The following is an 18,767-nucleotide window of genomic DNA, read 5'->3' as shown; positions in this document are numbered from 1 at the left end:
CACTCGGTGTCCCAAGTATAGGACAATGAGCATAAAATACCATTCACCATAAGACTCTTTACCTTTTCGTAATCTGAAGGCTGCCCAAAGTGAAGTGTTCTCGTCACATCCGTGGTGCCATCCCTACAAAATGTAAATAATATATAATTACGACGAGGCTGTATGGCTGACATGTAACAAAAGAAATCCAATCCAGAAACTGAAATATATCAGATCGTGTCTTCTCTAAAGAAATTGAGACACCTTTTCATAATAGAAGACACATTTGAGAAAGTCTGTTTTTCACAAGTACTACATGCTGCCAAGAGTATACGTTAAGGAGTAAATGGATGTTGTTGCAGACGTAGTCGAACTCGCAGTATCAGTACATCAAAGCCGCATATGTGATATCCACTCTGGACCATGGTAGAATGAACTTCTACAAAGACCGTTGGTGACATACAGTTCAGCACATAATGAACAAAAGTCATACACCCATTTGAGAGAATTTGGTCAAACGCCACGTGTTAACTGCGGGAAAAGTATGCGGGTGATGCAGGTCTTTGACACTATTGCCCTTCTGGTGGAACCAGTTGCCTGTCATAACTTGCAGATCGTAATTTGAACCAGTGGTCATATGTCTCTGGCAAGGTTTTGAGAGGCACCTTTGCACAGAGAATTCCTCACCCAAAGGAGAGCCGGTCACAACTGCATCACAAACAGGATATCGTTATCAAGGGAATTTTACTGTATTACACACGTGAACATGTAGATCGAAAATATGCTCAAACCTCATTATTACCAGTAGCATACTTTCACACTAGTACTGATGCCTCTGACCAGTAGCAGTTTGTTGTTTAAGGCAACACCCAGTATTATCCCATCTATATGGCGGCGGACTGTTATTATGAGTCTAGACAAGAAAATCCAGTGAACGAGATCATGAGCATCAGCCTTCGACATTGAGGTATGACGTGTGTCAAAGAAGTCTGCAACCTTGACCAACCTATCCCAATATTCGATTCCTACCAGAATAATAGCTTGCTGAAGATAAGTTACTACTCAATGTTCTGACATATGTTGGTAAAAATGGAAATCACTGTTCATGTGACACATACTGTCCCTTTCTTCTTGAATGCAAAACTTACAGATATTGTCCACCCGAGTCAAGAAGGAACATGTCAGACGTGGTGATCTGTTTGTCTGTGGCGTTGGTGGGGCGGTAGTGGATGATGGCGCCGTTAGATCCAGACCCAGCTATGGTAGGGAAACTCAGTCCACGGTTTTTATCCTGCTTGCTGAAACATTATGCATAATCATAAGATATTCAGACTTACTTTCATGTTTCGTGGAATTACCTGATGAATCGACTATGGTAAAGAACGTTCACCTCAGTTAAGATTTCTCTCTTCGTTGAAACCTCTATAAGAAGTTACGCAAAGGTGTACCCTGAGGTATCTCAAATCTCCCAATCAATGCAAGAAAGGTAGTGGATCACGTATGTGTCAACGCTCAACTTGGATTCATCCATTTAAAATTTTAAAATTGTAAAAAACACAAACTCTACACAAAATACCTATTCCTTCAAAGCTAGTCCCTTTGGGCCAAAATGTACATAATCTTCAGATATGCAAATAGCTCACTAGCACCCAGAATTTAGAAGCCATCATCATCATCATCATCATCATCATCATCATCATTATCATCATTATCATCTGCAAAGGAATAATCGTCATAATGGTGCCATCACTGTCTTCCCGATCGTATTTGACATTCGTATTACACAACATAGATTCACATCCTAATGTACTCACAGCCTCTCTTTCTTCAGCTCCAGAGCAGCTTTCACCTCCGTCCATCGCTGGCCTGCTTTCACCTGACATAAGGAATAAATGATATTTCATCACACTGTTATCATCGAGCCACATCTCATTGAGACAATTTCTTGAGATGTCACATGTATATTTATGTCCTATGGTATTACGTAGTTGACATGAACAATGTATCATCATAAGATTGTATAGCGGATTACATTTCTCAATAAAGTACAGATCCTAGTACCTTTTCTGCCTGAATCACATTCGGGATTCAAACCAACATCCTAAGCGTCAGATACACAACCCGAATAAGTACTAGAATCTGTACTTTGCTGAGAAATTGTAACCCGAAATATAACACATGTTCCGTTTGGCCACTTTTTCTGCATAGCATTGTGTGTTCCTTTATGGTAATGTCTGTGTGATGAATCCCAAGACCTTAACCAGAAGGCCACCACGTCTGACGGTGGGCAATAAAAACACATCTTATCAATGTCCACTACATGCGACATGTCAAGTGTATTACTTTACCTCTCGTTCCAATCTCTCTAAGAAGGTGATAAGGGCTACAGCATCTCGATTCTGGAGAAGAAAGACAGTTAAGTAAAACATTTAGTCAATAAGAACGTTTCACTTATTACACACGCTTAAAAAGGCAAGATGGTCAGGTTCATGCCTTTCAGCGTCGCAGTAATAATTCGTGATACAACAATGTTTGCGTTGGCGGTAGTATCACAACCGTTATATTCTGTTCGCATTGAAAACGTACCGATGAATTTCACTTTAAACAAAAAGGTAAATCGAAGTGGGGTTGGTAGTACATATGTTTCACTGTGCCAACTCCCTTGTAATACAAACCAATAATATAGATTTGAATCTATGATCGCCTGTTAAATTTCTTTTATCCAATAAAATTCTCACATTTAATGTTCAACTGGCGAGGTAAAATCTTGAAGATGGACAACCTTAAAATTCACTTGATTTGTTTGACTTACATTCTGGGTTATAGTGAAATTCATCGGTACGTATTCACTACAAACAGACTATAAGGGAAGCAAATCTGTCATCATATAATGTGTAAATCAACAGAGCATTGCTCACTTCAAAGACTATTGAAGACTATTGCCCTTATATGGGGGGCGTGCATGCTCGTTTCTGAGTGTGACTTCTTGTCGCGGACTAATGGTATGAAGCTAGCCCACTGAGGTACCACGCCACAGTACCTGGACACGTCATGCCTCCGACTAGGTCTTGCTTCAAAGCCTAAAATGACGAGCGCAAGACAAGGCAATAACAAATACTATCTTCTGACACCGTTGCGTTAGGGATCGACTTGATGACTTTCCCGCTTCCGGGAAGACGATCAATCCAAATGACCAGAGGGGTGGTCATGCACTTAAGGGTAGTGTAATACATATGAAATCGTCATGCTGACGATATCCGTTATCTGAATATCATGTTAACGTTTTAATTGAAGGGTATTTACATGCGATGCCTGCATCCCGTCCCTCTCGACGATGTTCTTCTTGGACTTCATCAAAGCAATTGCGGACTTGTCATGAATACGCTGGGCCTGGAAGATATTAACATGTTTCATTAACCAAGTCAGGTCAACTAACCAAAATCCGTCGAAACGGCTGTAAGCATTTACATCCAAATATCGTGTATTGAATTGCAATATTGCTTGTAATGTTTGAATAATTCACACAGAGTGGACCTACCTCTGGTATAGCACTGTATATAGCTTGGTTGCAAAGCAGTGACACCCATACTCTGTTACTGCTGTTGGAAGCGATGTCCGAGACCGCGGTTTTGATGACACTTGGAGAGTACCCAAGAACCTTGAAACAAAGCACAAACAAGAATGCATGTTGAGAAGTCAGTTGACTAGTTGACTGAGGAATATACACATGTACTTCCTCAGTGGTGAACCATGCGGTTTTAAGGCATGTGACAACAGCACTGTATGCTTGCTAACTTCAGCCATGATAGTCACTCTTATGGAAGGGAGGTTCTGGGTGTCATGTTTCCATGTAAACAAATTGGGTTAATATTTTTATAAAATGTACATACATTGGTTGTCCCATTCACAGAGAAGGCGCAGTACTGGAAGGCAGGTTGTATTTCTGTATTTTTGTGCAGTTAAAAGATTACGAAGTCGTCCGGTCGTCAACTTTTGCAACCAGCATAAATAACTTCGAATTCCGAAGACTGTTTTTAAGATGAATTACAAGTCTGAATTTTAAGCCCTGCATAAGTCCATACACTGATATACTCTACTTGAAAGATGTGTTAATTTAAACATGAATAATCTTTGTTGTATCAGTCTTTATGGATTCAGGCTTTACTATTTTTTCTTATGTTTGTGTTAAATTAATTCAATTTATGTCTTCAACTTTATTAGCTGAACAATTCCTATTAAAGTACTTTTTGTACCTTTTTATGCTTTTCTAAATAGCCTCATACTTTTATACATTATCTTTTCTTGTCGGAAACACCCTACCTCTACACATGGTCCTGAGGAAGACGTACATGAGCCGTCCATGGCGGTGCTGAGGTGCTGGTATAGTTTGTTTGTCGTGGCTTCATCTGTCGGGTTTTGCGTCAACTTAGTGGCGTGGTTCAGTATGTAAAGTCTGTAGGCAAAGGAGAAACATCATGAAGAGGTAGCGTATCACTACTGACATCATATCACAAGCCAATTATCTATTTAGGTGAAGACATTATGTCTTATGGTGACGGTCATTGCAGAGATAGAAGAAAAAGAATTGCCAAACAAAAGAGTATACTCCAATGTTTGACAAAAATATACAAACAGAAAATGGCCTGTATTTGGCTTGTGTGAGTGAGTGTAAATTTTACGTCGCTTTAAACAATATTCTTGAAAAATCACGGTGGGGGACACAAGAAGTGGTCTTCACATCTTGTATCCAAGTGGGGAATCGAACCCGAGGGTTCGGCGTGACGATCTTCACCACTAGGCTACCCCGCCGCTGCCATTTGGCATATGCACATCGTTGTCGATATCATGTATCATATGAATGGCCAGTAGATGACGCTCTAGGGAACCTAGGGGTCCAGTCTCATACATTAATCAATCAGAGAGAAGCCGGTGTTTTTCAAGTGTCTTTTGGCCGACAGGAAAGTAACGTACAAAAGTAACGTAAAAAAATTCAGCCTAGGCGCCGCTTACTTTCCTGCCCCATGGAGTGCTTATCTCCCTTTGACTGCACCCTTTTGATGTTCTGAAGGTGAGGTGTTTTACGTTGATAAATCGAATGTCGACTGCCGTCGAGGGTCGGGTCCTAGTTTGTCGTTGGGCCACTGACACAAAATTGCTGCATCGTGGTGGTACGTAGAGACTGACGCATCGAAACTAAAAGCACGTCATTCCATTTCAAGAGAACGCCCACATATGATGTTTCAGCACGACAACGCCGGTCCTTCCCAATTTAACTGCACAGTTGATTGGCTAGGTGTCACTTTCTCCAGCATTTCCATGAGATCTTCATCTCATTGGACTTTTCATGCATGGACTCAGACGATCCCAAATACCATTTGACCAAAGACCATTGAAAAGGGTTTTTGTGGGCCGTGCAGCAGTCTTTCTAACGTTTACCGAATCGTTGTTCAGAATAATCAGTTGTCCTTGCTGCACAGCCATTGTTGTGGAGTGAGTGAGTGAGCTTGGTTTTGCGCCGATATTAGCAATATTCCAGCACAATGACGACAGGGGATACCAGAAATGGTCTTCACACATTGCACCCATGTGGCGATATTGTCGACGGGCGCATCCCATAACAAGTATCATGTCCCATTTTTCAAGTGGACATCTTTCACATATGCTGGATCCAAAACCTTATGTGAGTAAGAGTGGCACTACACTTGCACAGTCTTCTCTAAGAAAGTAACGGCAGTGTTTCGCATTTTAACAAACATGTTAAAACATTGATTAAAGAACTGTCTCGTTTCATGTTGCGCAAACTAGTACAATGACCAGAATTTGTAGACAAATTCATTAAACTGGGTACATAAAAAATAATCATTATGATTCGATACGTCTAAGCAGTTGTATGAACCACATTTATTTTTCAACATAGTCCCCTTGTGAGTCAAGACACTTGTTCCATCTTTTCTGCCAGGCGCTGATGCCATCTCTGTAGAAGGCGCCATTTTGGTCCTCAAACCAAGCCTCAGTAGCAGCAATAAGCTCATTATCATCCTGAAATCTACGACCACGCAAGTGTTTCTTGAGATTTGGGAACAGATGGTAATCACTTGGTGTCAGGTCTGGAGAGTAGCGGGGATGCGGCAAGATTTCATACCCGCATTCCTGGACAGCAGCGGCTGCAACGCGAGAGGTGTGTACTGGAGCAATGTCTTGATGTAGAAGAATACCACGTCTGATCTTGCCCCGGCGCTTCTTGATTGACTGTCGCACTTGCCTCAACAAGTTAGCGTAATATTCCCCATTCATTGTTCTTCCTTTTGGTAAGTAATCTATGTGGATGACGCCTTTGCTATCCCAGAAGATTGTCGCCATTACCTTCTGCACTAATCTGGAGGCTTTGAACTTTTTGGTCCTGGGAGAAGTGACATGTTTCCATTCCATGGATTCTTGTTTGCTCTCAGGATCATAGTGGTGGATCCAGGTTTCATCACAGGTTACTAGCCTAAAGTGAAAATCTTCTGGATTCTTGTTGTATCTGGTTAGCATGGAGTTGCTTATAGTGACCCTTGTTTGCTTCATTTCATCTGTAAGCATTCTTGGCACCCATCTTGCGCACACCTTAGACATGGCGAGATGTTCATGAAGAATTGTCTCGATGGATCCGTGTGAGATGCCTGTGGTCTCCTCTAACACGTGGGGTGTGATTCGATTTTCCAGCACAAGTCTATGCACCCTGTCAATGTTTTCCTGACTAGTGCTTGTTGTTGGGCGACCTGGACGGGGGTCATCTTCAAGACTCTCTCTACCATGCTTAAATTCATTGACCCATCGTTTGATGGTAGCAGATGAAGGGGAAGACTTCCCATAAACTGCTGAAAGCCTTTCTTCAATGTTCTCCGCCGAGTTTCCTTCAAGAACTATAAACTTAATTACTGCTCTATACTCAATTTTATTCATTTTCACTGCCGTGAGGGGGGTCTCTTTCTGTCAATGTGAGCTGTTCAATAACTTCTGAGAGTAGGATACCAAACCTTATATATCACATCAGCTACACCCCAAGGTTCAATGTCGTACCATAGGCTGTGACACCTGGGTATGAAAAATGCTCAAGGCATTTATTGACATCCCCTCGTATTTATGGATATCAACTTCTTTTTTAATGAGAACACAACGTTTCGGAGTTAATGCTTACTCCTTCATCCGGTGTAAGGTGTAAGAAACGTTGTGTTCTCATAACAAAGAAGTTGATATCCATAAATATCTCCATTCCCATGTATTTCGCTTCTATATGCCCTTCAAAGACCAGGGGCAGTCTGTTTGTTAAGATTTGTTAGTGAAGATATGATGCCGAAACTTTGACCAAAAATATAGAAATACGATGTTATTAAAAACCAAAATTCATTTATAAATATTATTTCTTATGAAACAAGGAATTGGAATTCAGTGTAATCAGAGTTGTTTGTGGTGGGTTTTTTTCACTTTCGTACGAGAAAATTCGGATAGGCTGAAAAGTATGTCGTTGTCAGAATAGGTTAAGGAGGCTCATGTTTCAGTATGTGAAATGTTGTCTGAATCTTGCTCATGCTGTAACACAATTATCTGCCTCAAGACGGGCCAATCCTTGTTCACCGGTTGGCCACATAGCTATTTCTTAAATTCCTGTGGACATGTTACATAATCCTCTTGTTAGTCTTACATAATTATAGATCCAGAAGAACAATTTAGCTCAACTCACAGAGACATTTTTGGCCAAAGGTTTCTACTTATTCTGTACTCCCAAAAAGATGATGCATGGATTCAGACTCAGAACCGCAAAATGTACAAAGATAAGTCTCGACCATGTGCATTTAATCATGTATGTATTGACTGAAAAGATTCAGTGAAGCGGCCTGATTTGCATCCATCTTAATTTCGGGTCATAAGTGGCTTTTACGAAGACATTATTCCATTAATATTAATCAAAGTTACATCTTCCCATTTTTAAATAATCCTCTGTCTTTCATTTTCTGCGTGTTTAAACTAGTAGCCCTTTGATGATTTTTACATGAAATGAGATTATTATGTCGGTATCACATTTGAGCTTTTGTCGATACCAGTTTGTTTTGAGGTATTTACTAATAGTCTTTACAATTCATTAAATGTCATTAAGCAGTAAATATTAACGATGTCGTGTTCATAAAACTTTTCACGATTTGTCATTTATAGTTTCGATCAAACAAAAGGGGTTCCCTAAGGAACATTTCGTAGGTATTTGGTTTATTTTTATAAATATATTTGCCAAAAGCCTTTAGAGCATCTTTCCAAAACTCAGTTTGCATAGATTTTGAAAGCTTAATGGATATTCACTACCAAATACCGCGGAATCAGCAACTGATTTAACAACTGTTGTTTGAATTTTGTCCGCTGTTTTATACCAAAGAAAAATTGAGCATATAGCTTACCTTACTCTGTTCATCTCAACAATGGCATATGAGATGAAGAACGGGTTGTAGGCGATGTCACTAGCACGAAGGTTGAAAAGCCCTAGATAACGAAAACAGGATAAAATTACTGAAATCATTCTGTTATTTTCATGCCATCACTTACTGTTTCGTGTGCATATCTGAAACCACTGACTTCCTTCAAGCTTCCAACAAGGTATCCGAAAACACGAAAAACACAGTCAGATCAAGTGCCATACAAATAATTGTATAAGTGCACTGACGTTTGTTGAGGACATGTTACATATTGCTGATGCTATTAATATGTCCCATTGTACTTCTTGTAATTATAATTTTACATTTGTGTGTTTCAATATAAATTGTTAATTGTTCATTAATCTGGTTTCATTTTAGCCTTACACTTTGGGTGAGTGAATGAGTTTTGTTTTACGCCGAACTCAGCAATATTCCAGCTACGTGGCGACGGTTTGTAAAATTCAAGTCTGGACCAGTGTTCAACAGTATAAACATCGATTTACGTAACTGAGATACCACGACGTGCCAACCAAAATCAGCGAGTCTAACTTTCCGATCCCATTAGTCGCCTCTTACGACAAGTATGGGACGCTGAAGATAACATCTAGCCCGGATCTTCTTTGGAAATCATCCCTCAAACACAGCCAGGGTACACCCAATCAGCTCAGTCACGACCGTTACCACCCGATCACCAATGTAGTAACCGTATGATACACAGTACGTGATAGGAACCTTTTCAGACCAGGACTGCGGGCCGTGAATACGCCCCAGGAGCTCAGCAGACGAATATACAGAATTCAAGAAATAAAAACAAATGCTCACATGCAGTCTCATCCAGGCTGGTTACAATATAAGCAGCAGCTCCCTTGGCACGCATTCTACCCCTGACGTCGCCGATCTTAGAGTCCCAGGTCTTTCCTGTCGAAGATAATGGTGACAAGATAAACTTATTATATTTTCTAAACTAGGGGTTCTTTTCAGATAAAATATGTACTTATACATACATGTACAATGTGTCTGTGAACAGGGACTGCAAGAATGTATGAAAGAACATAAATGTACATACCGGCATATTCCATAGGTAGGGCGTTGATTGCTGAATTTGGCTGAGCAGGTCGACCGGAAGTCCACACCTGGTCAACAAGATCATTGTCCACCTCTACCATGGATATCCCAGACTTGGTAAACTTCTCCGAATATGACTTCCAGGTGCCTGAAGGGTCGAATAATTGGATTAACTGTTTATACAAGCGAGAGAGTGGTTCACACATCTAAACATATCGCTCAGTTCGATCTGTTAATCTCCGAAGTTTTTATCCTGGTGGTGGAGGTAAGATAACATAAAGGTTACAGCGTTGCCTACACATTTTGCGAAAATCATTACTGTTGCTATCAGCAACACCACATTAATTCGGTTTCCTTTCTCGTAAGGGAAAGTGGACCCATACCACATCCTCAGTAAAGGCACTGATTAAAGATTAACAGTAAACAAATATTATTTATTGTAATTTTCTACTTTAAACTGTTGATGACAGGTCTCCTCCTAAGGTGTCTGTACATACGAGCATTCATGAGGAAGGGGCTCGCGCCAACCCTGGCCCCGGCCGTTGTCTTCAGCTGGTCAACCAGCCAGTCAGATATACTTGGCACACCTGCTATTCCTGGAACATTGGAGGACAAGTTATCATTTAGGTCTAGTGTAGTTTTGAGCAAAGTTTAGCTTTGTGTTGAAAAGTGTAGCTTTCGGAGCATATATGACCATAAGCTGTGGCAGTGATATTGAATGAAAGATATGTGTCCCAGCGATCTTAGGTGCATCGGTCCCAGCACCCTTTGTTCATCATACCAGAAGATACTGTCACTTTTCGTCCCGAACGACATGAATCGTTGCTCATGCAATGATCCAAAAGCACGTTGTTTTATTTCATATCACATGTATATTTGTATATACATGTTCTATACTTCGTGGAAATGCACTTATACAACATGAATACATATGTGAATCATTGCGTTGTTGAGCTGGCTGCCCAAATGACCATTACACCCATCTATCTTCTACTGCATCTACTGCACTACCCATTTCACAAAAGTCCTCTTCCTGTACCGTACAGACCCACCATTCATACACCAATCTAAATTACATGAACCGCCTCCCTGTTTTGTACTACGGGTAACCACTTCGGTACAGTCTGCCATGATTATTACACTCGAATATAGATAGGGATATCTACATTCCTTGACCTCAGCCCTGGCCCGACATTAATTTGAATCTACATGAGGTAGGGAATCAGCCAGTCCATGTTACCCTCTTACTCTCTACTACAGATGAACATACACTCCTTACTAGGTTCCATGGCTCCATATTACTTTGTATCTCAATCAAGCCTTTGTATTTACGGTTTAAAGCCAAGATCAGCAATTGTCAGTCTGTAAGTCTGAACCTGACTATTCAGTGATTGGCATCATGGGCATTGATTTGATCATTTTGGATACGATGACATGTTTCGATTGACTCACCATTTTTTACTAATGTATCATTATACCCTACCGTGATGAACTACACCCGCCCTGGCGCAAATGTGGTCCATGCTTTTTATAATTTTGCATTTAGTACAAGACAGTGTTAAACGTATTGTGATGATGGTGCCTCACCCTGCTTCATGAGTGTCCAGTTACAGTCCAGGTTCTCGTCCGCTTCAAGGTGATAGCGGCCGTCTGTCCATAACGCAGCCTTGTTAGTCAGGATCACAGCCGTACCTGACAATGGATGAGGAACAGAATCATAAAACATCACGAGTTCTATCCAGCCGTTTTGAGATAGAGATTTCTCGAAGAGCAGTTCAGTTTTCCTCAGGGTTTAGACATGACACGGAAAGGTTGAGTGAGTGAAGTTTTACATCGCGCTCAGCAGTATTCCAGCTATATGACCAGATAATCCAGTGATCAACAGCATGAACATCGATCTGCACAATTGGTACCGATGACATGTGTCAACAAAGTGAGCGAGCCTGACCACACGATCCCCTTAGTCGCCTCTTACGACAAGGATAGACGCCTTTTGTGGCGAGCAGGGGATGCTGAAGGCCTGCTCTACCCCGGATCTTCACGGGTCTGTTTGAGAGTGAAGTTGTTCAGATCTGGATATGTTCTATTTTAACACGATGGCCAGGGTTTGATAGCACGAGCATCATTGTAGGTCGTGAAAGATATGCAATCCACCAATTCACAGTTACTAATACAATACAAAGGCACCGACCTGCTGACCCTCCAAAGCCAGAGATGTAGCCCCTCCTTAAGTCGTAGTCGGCAGGATATTCGCTCTGATAAACGACAGACAAGTCATTAATAGTACAACGATCAATAGATTCACTTATAAATTCTACGGAAACTGCAAATGTAACTATTTAAAAAATACCTCATTGTTGAATAAGCCAGAACAGTAAGACCACTTTATTAGATTTTATATTGTCGCAACTTGAACCTACCTGATGTGCGTCGGTGCTTGGGACGATGTAGGCGTGCACACCACCCCCGGGAACAGTTGGAAACAGGTTTCTGATGGCCTGCAATCTGGAGGTCGTGTCTACCCTTGTTGCTGGCACAGTCTGTTTAACAAATACAGAATGATGTGATTCTCATAATAAAACGCATATAGTACTCCAACTTTAAACCGTTTAGTCTATGTTGATGTGGCTTTTTGGTTTGGTTTTGTTTAATTAAAAATTGAGGCAAAATAGTTATTGTAACGTGGACATGAAAACAGGGACAAAAAGTTAACAATCGACCTTGTAGAAACGTCCCAAGTATATACATTGTGGTCACAGTTACTAAACATACCATATTTGTCGGAAAAAAAGCGACAAGATGATATAAACATTCAAGAAAAGAGATTCAGAAATGGAGAAGAGCAAGGGATTCAGAAATAGAGACCTAGTTTAGCTGAAGATTCAGAAATGGAGATGGAGATGAGCTGAAGATTCAGAAATGGAGACTAAGAAAAGCAAGCCATTCAGACATGGAGGCTGTGATACGCTGAAGATTCAGAAATGGGGTCGGAGACAGATGAGCTGGAGATGACCAGTTAGACGGTGTTAATGTCAAGGCAGCATTAAGATGTTCTATCCACTAAACATGAAACATCTAGGAATATTATTGATAACACATAGTTACCGCTCCTGTCTGACAGCTGGGCCGCTTCCCTGGGGCCTGACGTTTGTGTATGACGTGCAGCTCCCCTTGATCGACCGGGCCAGATGACGTCAGGGTCACTAAGAAAATATAACTCGCATGGTGAGTGAGTGAGTGAGTGAGGTATGTTTGACGCCTAGTCAGGTTTGAAAGCCCGAAGTGATGCAGGCAGGAATTATTCTTACAAACAGAGATATTGTCCTAGCGAACAGATTATGTTTCCATAACACCTAACTATTCACAGCATATTGAAACGTCTCACTGCATAACTCTAGCAGGGAATGTTTTTATATCAGTGAAGACATTCTGAGCCAGTCTGAAATGGGTGGAGTCATTTGTCTTACAACTGTCCCGAAATGAAATGTCAGATTAAAGAAGCCACCGTGTAGTTGATTTTCGAAGTCCATGTTATTATGATAAACAGTTTTCCAGTGCATCATGGCGGAGGACACTAGAAATTGCCCATATTAGTAATCGAGCTAGCGCCTCCAGGTAGGCGACCAGACTACCTAACCGACCTAAAACAATGAAAACATGTTAAGAGTTAATCATGTTTATTTGACAGGTCTACATTGACCGCTGATATCAACTTCTGAATGTTACAATCGAGCACGGAGCATTGAGTGATTATTCTTCAAGTTAACGTGAGCGAGTTTCTGCGAACTCTACCTAGCCAAATAAGTCATCATTTCATATGCAAAAACCAGGTTATCAACAAATCCGATAGTGGTAGTCAAAGGAATGCTTTCAAGAGGCGTCTCTCCATCTGAGAGACCTTTACTCAATCGTACACCCAGTAGTACAAGGTGGGTGATGATTTTATGTAGGTTCAGCAACTTAGCAATTTGTGTACATCAAGTAGGGTGGGGGTGGGTTAGGAATGGGTTGTCAGCAATTTTGTACATCAGGCCCCCTAAGTAATTGAAGGAATTACGGCAAATTAGATTCTGAAGGAATTGCATCTCAAACGTAAACAAACGCAGCCCACTCGCGAAACAATTGCAGCGATATCGGTAGTTTAGTGGTAATAACATAAACACAACGGCCCTACCGGAAGTTACTTGGTGGGGTGGGGGGTCATGCACAATGCAGATGCTTCTTCATAAAAATCATCATTATCACCCACACCCGACCCATCCCTGGCAATAAATTATGAACGGTCTCTAAACATGGGCACTGTTAACCTTCTACCCCTTGCATGACAATTTGTTTGTATATTCCTGCTATGCTCCTTCAGTGTGTCCCTTCCGGTGAGTGTACACACAGTCACATGATGACTACACAGGGTTTACTGCGAAGGTCAGCGATGAACAAACATAACCCAACTTCAACAAACATGATTAATTCAGCAGCTGACGCATAAAAGCGCCATCAAGGTTGGTTAAGGCCTAGGGGTATTGTATATGAAAGTAAATATTGGGAAGGTTAAAGCCTCTGATAAGATGACACTTTCTGCCTCGAAATAGTGGGGCATCTCTAGACCCTTTGGTTTGAACTTTAGCATCTTTATGTTAGTGAACGATTCCTTGCAGCTTTTCGCCCTCTATATGGTGTGTGTGTATGTGTGTGTGTGTGTGTGTGTGTGTGTGTGTGTGTTGCAGTGGGATAAGCAACACTATGACTGCATCACACAAAACAACCGTTGTACAAGGTCACATTCAGAAGAGCCAAATACTGTAACCTGCATCTACCTATTGAAGTTAATTCCTGTGGCGTGCATAAGGTCCTATGATCCAAATGCGTCCCTTGCAATCCTGATAAAGTTATATTGCCCGTACCTACATTACTAACCAAAACACAAAAGTATTTTCAGATAGCTCGCATGTCCGGTGTACCAGACTTTGTTTTAATTTGCGTCTCCACGTATTATGTGCAATGGCCAAGAATCCTGTGCAGGGCATGAGGGGAATATTTTATACATTGACTGAAAACGAAAATGCCAAGTCATTGACGCAAACAAATGTTCGTATCCTGTCACGTGAGCACACCTTGAATATTCAGTGAACGCGACAACATGAATACCAGTAGCAGGTTCTCATGAAAAGTTGAACCGGTCCTGTCACACCCAGAATAGAGATCACCGACGTGTGAGGGGAAGCATAGAATCCTCAGTTTAAAGAAACATCCAAGTTCTCAGTCTTCTATAACTCGGCCTTTGCATAGAGTCAAACCGCAACTTGATGGTCCGTATCCAATGTAGCCAATTCAATACATGTTGCATACTGATTAATGAGGCTTGCATAAAAGTTTCAAAATGATCATACAACAGCATGCACAATGTCACCTTGAACCACAGAATATGATACATAAATCAGCTTTGACTGTATTTACGAACGTAAAGGTCAAGGTGAACGTTCAGCAAATATGTGAACAGCCCAAGCTACGTTAATGTCACGTACAAGTGGTTTCTCTTTCATCATTTTTCCACAAAGACTTTCCACTATATACTAGTAACCATATTACCCACCTCGAGGAAAGACGGGTGAAAACGATATGTCGGGTTTCGTGGTTGAGAAAATCCTTGAAATGAAATCCATGATATCATCCTCAACACAAAAGATCTACAAACAATCGATATTTATGAGGGTCCCAGACCCACTAAAAACGGCGCTAAATATTTAGTGCGGGCGAAGGAGGATGTTCATGGTCTAGTTGGTCACTGAAAGAGGAAATACAGTGTGTTCTTAGATAAGACACCTTTGAAGAAATCAATATGACAGGTCATTGTGAGAGCGTTCTATTTCTCAGGATCGTTTTATATCGCAATACTACTGACGCACCTTAATTAACTTCACTTACCATACGCACTTGTGTTTATAGATACTTTTGGTTTTGACCTTGACTACATTAAATCATTTTTTCTGGGGCGAATATAATAGGCATCTGGTGCAAAGTTGGTTCGGAAATACATTCAGAGATAATATATGTTAGTTACCTGAGTGAAGTGGGCAATCTCCAGAAACAGGCGATTTGGGATTTTTTAAAAACCTATTGAAAGAATGCATGCTGGAGATTACCAATCTTGAGTTGCCAGGCGTCTGAATGTTAGTCTGAGCAAGATATCATGGCTTGCAGCTCGTTGCAACCAATCAGGTGTAACAAATGACAGTCCTCGTACAGGCAAACCTCATGTTACCGCTCCAGCCAAAGATCGGTACATCCGGGTACTACATTTGCATGATCGTACTGCCATGGGTGAGAGCACAGCAGCCAGGGTGCCTGGATATCCGGTCAAACTGTACGGAACAGGTTGAAAGATACTGGTCGGAGAGCCAATGAAACCCGACGTCGGGGCTTTGCTACGTCGTCATCATCGTCTCCGTTATCTAAAAGTATCCACTTGGATGTATAGACATTACCTTCTTCTAAGCTATAGTAAAATGGAGTTCTTGTGGACGCGTTATGCACGTTTGAAAATACAACATTTTCGCAACAGATTTCTCGTCTATGCCAGTGTATGAAGAAGCGTCTGCCCGGCGGCTCGCTGCTTGCTAGTTACATGGCGGGCTTACAACTTTATATTATAGTCGGCCCTGTGCGCCAATACATTTTCCAAGTGTATATATTTGACCATGTCATTGACTACGGGAAATATTTCGAAAATAATTGACAACTGTGGTAACTAGATAATGTCTGTATAGCTCATGATCAATCAAACTGTAACTTCCACAGATCAACCTATCCATTTATCTAACACTAAATGTGACTGGTCCAGAGAATGCTTTCAGCCAATGAATAATGTCGTTCCGATGGCAGTGACACTTAAGGAATTAACAGTGACCACCAAGTGGTGGTCTTATTAAATTTGCCTTTGCGCATGTTTAAGGTGACCTCACTACAAGTAATTCATTAATTACTTTCTTTTAACACCATGTCTCAATTTCCCATATTTAATGCAGGGCTGGTTACATTATGACAGGGCCGCCAACAATTTTTAGTTATCAGCTTCATGTCTTTTTGTAGGAGTTTCATACACTGGTCTATGCGTTTCTAGTTTTGACAGTATATATAAAGCAAAGCTGATTCAAAACAAAAATTCAGGAACATTTGTCAAAGTGAGTTAATTGGGTTCAACCCTTCGTAGACAGTAGTATAGGAAGTGCGTGGTGTGTCTGCATAGTTTTGAATAACAGGTCTTGGACATTTACAGCTTTCGTGAAACCAACGTTAATGTATGGACTGAATGTATCTTACGTTATTTATTACATTGTTTTTCGGCGATTATTGCTGGATCTCACGAGGTCTTACACACAACACGCTTGTTAACATACGCATCTTGTTAAATCTCCTTCAAGACAATAATATGAACGCATGGGCCAAGTTATCAGGACAAACAGATTAAATTAGTTGAAAAGCGACCGGCGTTGATGAAGGTTTAGTGTAAGGAGTGAGCGATGTCTCGTAGCCAGATTCAAAGGGAAGGTCGTGGTCAGTCATGACGTGTCTATTATGTGAATCGAAGCAGGCGGACACCTCACTGAGATATTGAAGAAATGCCTGTGACATGGCATTTCATACCTAAGGAAGGATCCTAACGTCTTACCATCTTATATCTGACATGTTCCATTGTTGATAGCCGGTCTAGTCCTTCAGTATCGGCCTGAAATGACTTTCTAGACCATTCTGCTGTGAAAAAAAAGTGAAAACGTCGTTTACGAAATTTCTTCAAATGACCATTAGGCCCAGTCTTCCTTGTAAATGTTATTTCACTCCAGATCATAACTCTACCATCTCGCCTTCAGAAATACGTGGTAAAGCTTAACGTTTACCTGGACAGCCGTCTTGCCTTTAGATCGGCGAAGATTGGATCTGTGAGTCACTGATGGAGAGGAATCTTGTTCAGTTACTGGTTGACTTGACTGTATGGTGACGATGATGATCTACTTCCGGGAACTGGCTGCCTCGGTGTATATGCTGAAACGTTGTTGAACTGTAGTCGCAGACTCGACTACGTTGCCAGTGAAGGTTGTGCAAGTTGATGCCTGGCACCTGCAGGAATGGTTCATATCCATATCGAATGACTCTGAGTTGTCATCGGCTTTCAGGTTCTAAATGAATGATCTCTGAAACATCTGTTCTGTTCATAAGGTACCAAGGAGTGCTGCATACTGTTCCAGTACGGCGCATCTGGTTCAGGCATTCCTTATGGCTCGCTATTTATTACATGCATGATCACGTTCGAATATAGTGTGGAAAATCCTCAAAATGATAAAAAAAGTAGTGTTTTTCTGACCTCTCACTTTACATGGAAATGGTTCAGCAAATGAAACAAATTCGTAAATGGTGAGATGGTTTCTTGCGAGACAAATACTGTGTTCAGTTTGATCAGTTTGTAAACATATTAGAATCAAGGTATGCATTCACATTTTGTGAGCCTTACATAGCTGTTCTAATAGTTTCCTTTTGCATCTTTCTCCAGAGTGTGTACGTAATGTCTGATACCCTCAGAATAGCCTGCCTTGGCAATTCTCATATCGGAAATATATGTAGCGTGCGGTTTACACTTCGTGGATGTTACTTCCCCAAGAATCATGTGACGTCACTGACATAGGGCGTCAAGCCGTACCCGTGTATATCTTTATATGTGTGCGCGTCAGGATCCAGTATTTGTATATATTTTGTGAGTTTGTATTTTTCAGCTTTAACTGATATAAACTTCCAATTGTGTGTGTTTTAAACATTATATACTTCACACTACAGTCTGCCTTCTAAACCATCTTTATATTACTTGAAGATTTTGTAATGATTTATTACGTATGAGCGTGACGCGAACAGAATTAAAGTATATATTTATCTTGCTAAGTATTGCTAGGATGCATTGCACTCATTAACTTACAGTAACACCTGTAACCTTACAACATGACAAATTTATCCATAGTTTAAACACAAATATCTCCAAATTTCAGAGGAATGTTAACAATGTATACAATATTGTGAGTCACACAATGACCCAGACAAAACTAGACACCCTGTAAGTGTACGTAATGCGCGTTACTTTGATATGTCAAAGCTGTTATTTACCATTTATCCGCGACAGAAACTTGTCACATTAACACATGCATGTCACCCAGCAATGGCACAACATGGAGATTTGATAACTTGAAGTGGGAGCTTTTTCAAAAGGGAATGCAGAAGATTTGAAAACTGATTATCAGC

General features: G+C 40.9%; 1 protein-coding gene across 1 annotated transcript in view; it reads right to left on the bottom strand.

The window, feature by feature from the left end:
* Positions 1-18,767, bottom strand: part of LOC137287138 (xaa-Pro aminopeptidase ApepP-like) — a 37,857-nt gene that overhangs the window by 3,817 nt on the left and 15,273 nt on the right. The window contains exons 2-16 of the mRNA XM_067819296.1: positions 12,594-12,691; positions 11,909-12,028; positions 11,680-11,743; positions 11,076-11,180; positions 9,986-10,084; positions 9,490-9,636; positions 9,246-9,341; positions 8,409-8,490; positions 4,300-4,432; positions 3,518-3,637; positions 3,283-3,369; positions 2,328-2,378; positions 1,794-1,855; positions 1,128-1,277; positions 63-123 (exon numbers count right to left, since the gene is read on the bottom strand). Coding sequence (XP_067675397.1) covers positions 63-123; positions 1,128-1,277; positions 1,794-1,855; positions 2,328-2,378; positions 3,283-3,369; positions 3,518-3,637; positions 4,300-4,432; positions 8,409-8,490; positions 9,246-9,341; positions 9,490-9,636; positions 9,986-10,084; positions 11,076-11,180; positions 11,680-11,743; positions 11,909-12,028; positions 12,594-12,691 — 1,475 coding nt within the window. The remainder of the gene's footprint in view (positions 1-62; positions 124-1,127; positions 1,278-1,793; positions 1,856-2,327; positions 2,379-3,282; positions 3,370-3,517; positions 3,638-4,299; positions 4,433-8,408; positions 8,491-9,245; positions 9,342-9,489; positions 9,637-9,985; positions 10,085-11,075; positions 11,181-11,679; positions 11,744-11,908; positions 12,029-12,593; positions 12,692-18,767) is intronic.

The sequence above is a fragment of the Haliotis asinina genome, chromosome 6 (genome assembly GCF_037392515.1).
Source record: "Haliotis asinina isolate JCU_RB_2024 chromosome 6, JCU_Hal_asi_v2, whole genome shotgun sequence".
Lineage (NCBI taxonomy): Eukaryota > Metazoa > Mollusca > Gastropoda > Lepetellida > Haliotidae > Haliotis > Haliotis asinina.
The sequence above is the reverse complement of the archived record's forward strand: the minus strand, read 5'-3'. Positions and strand labels throughout refer to the sequence as shown.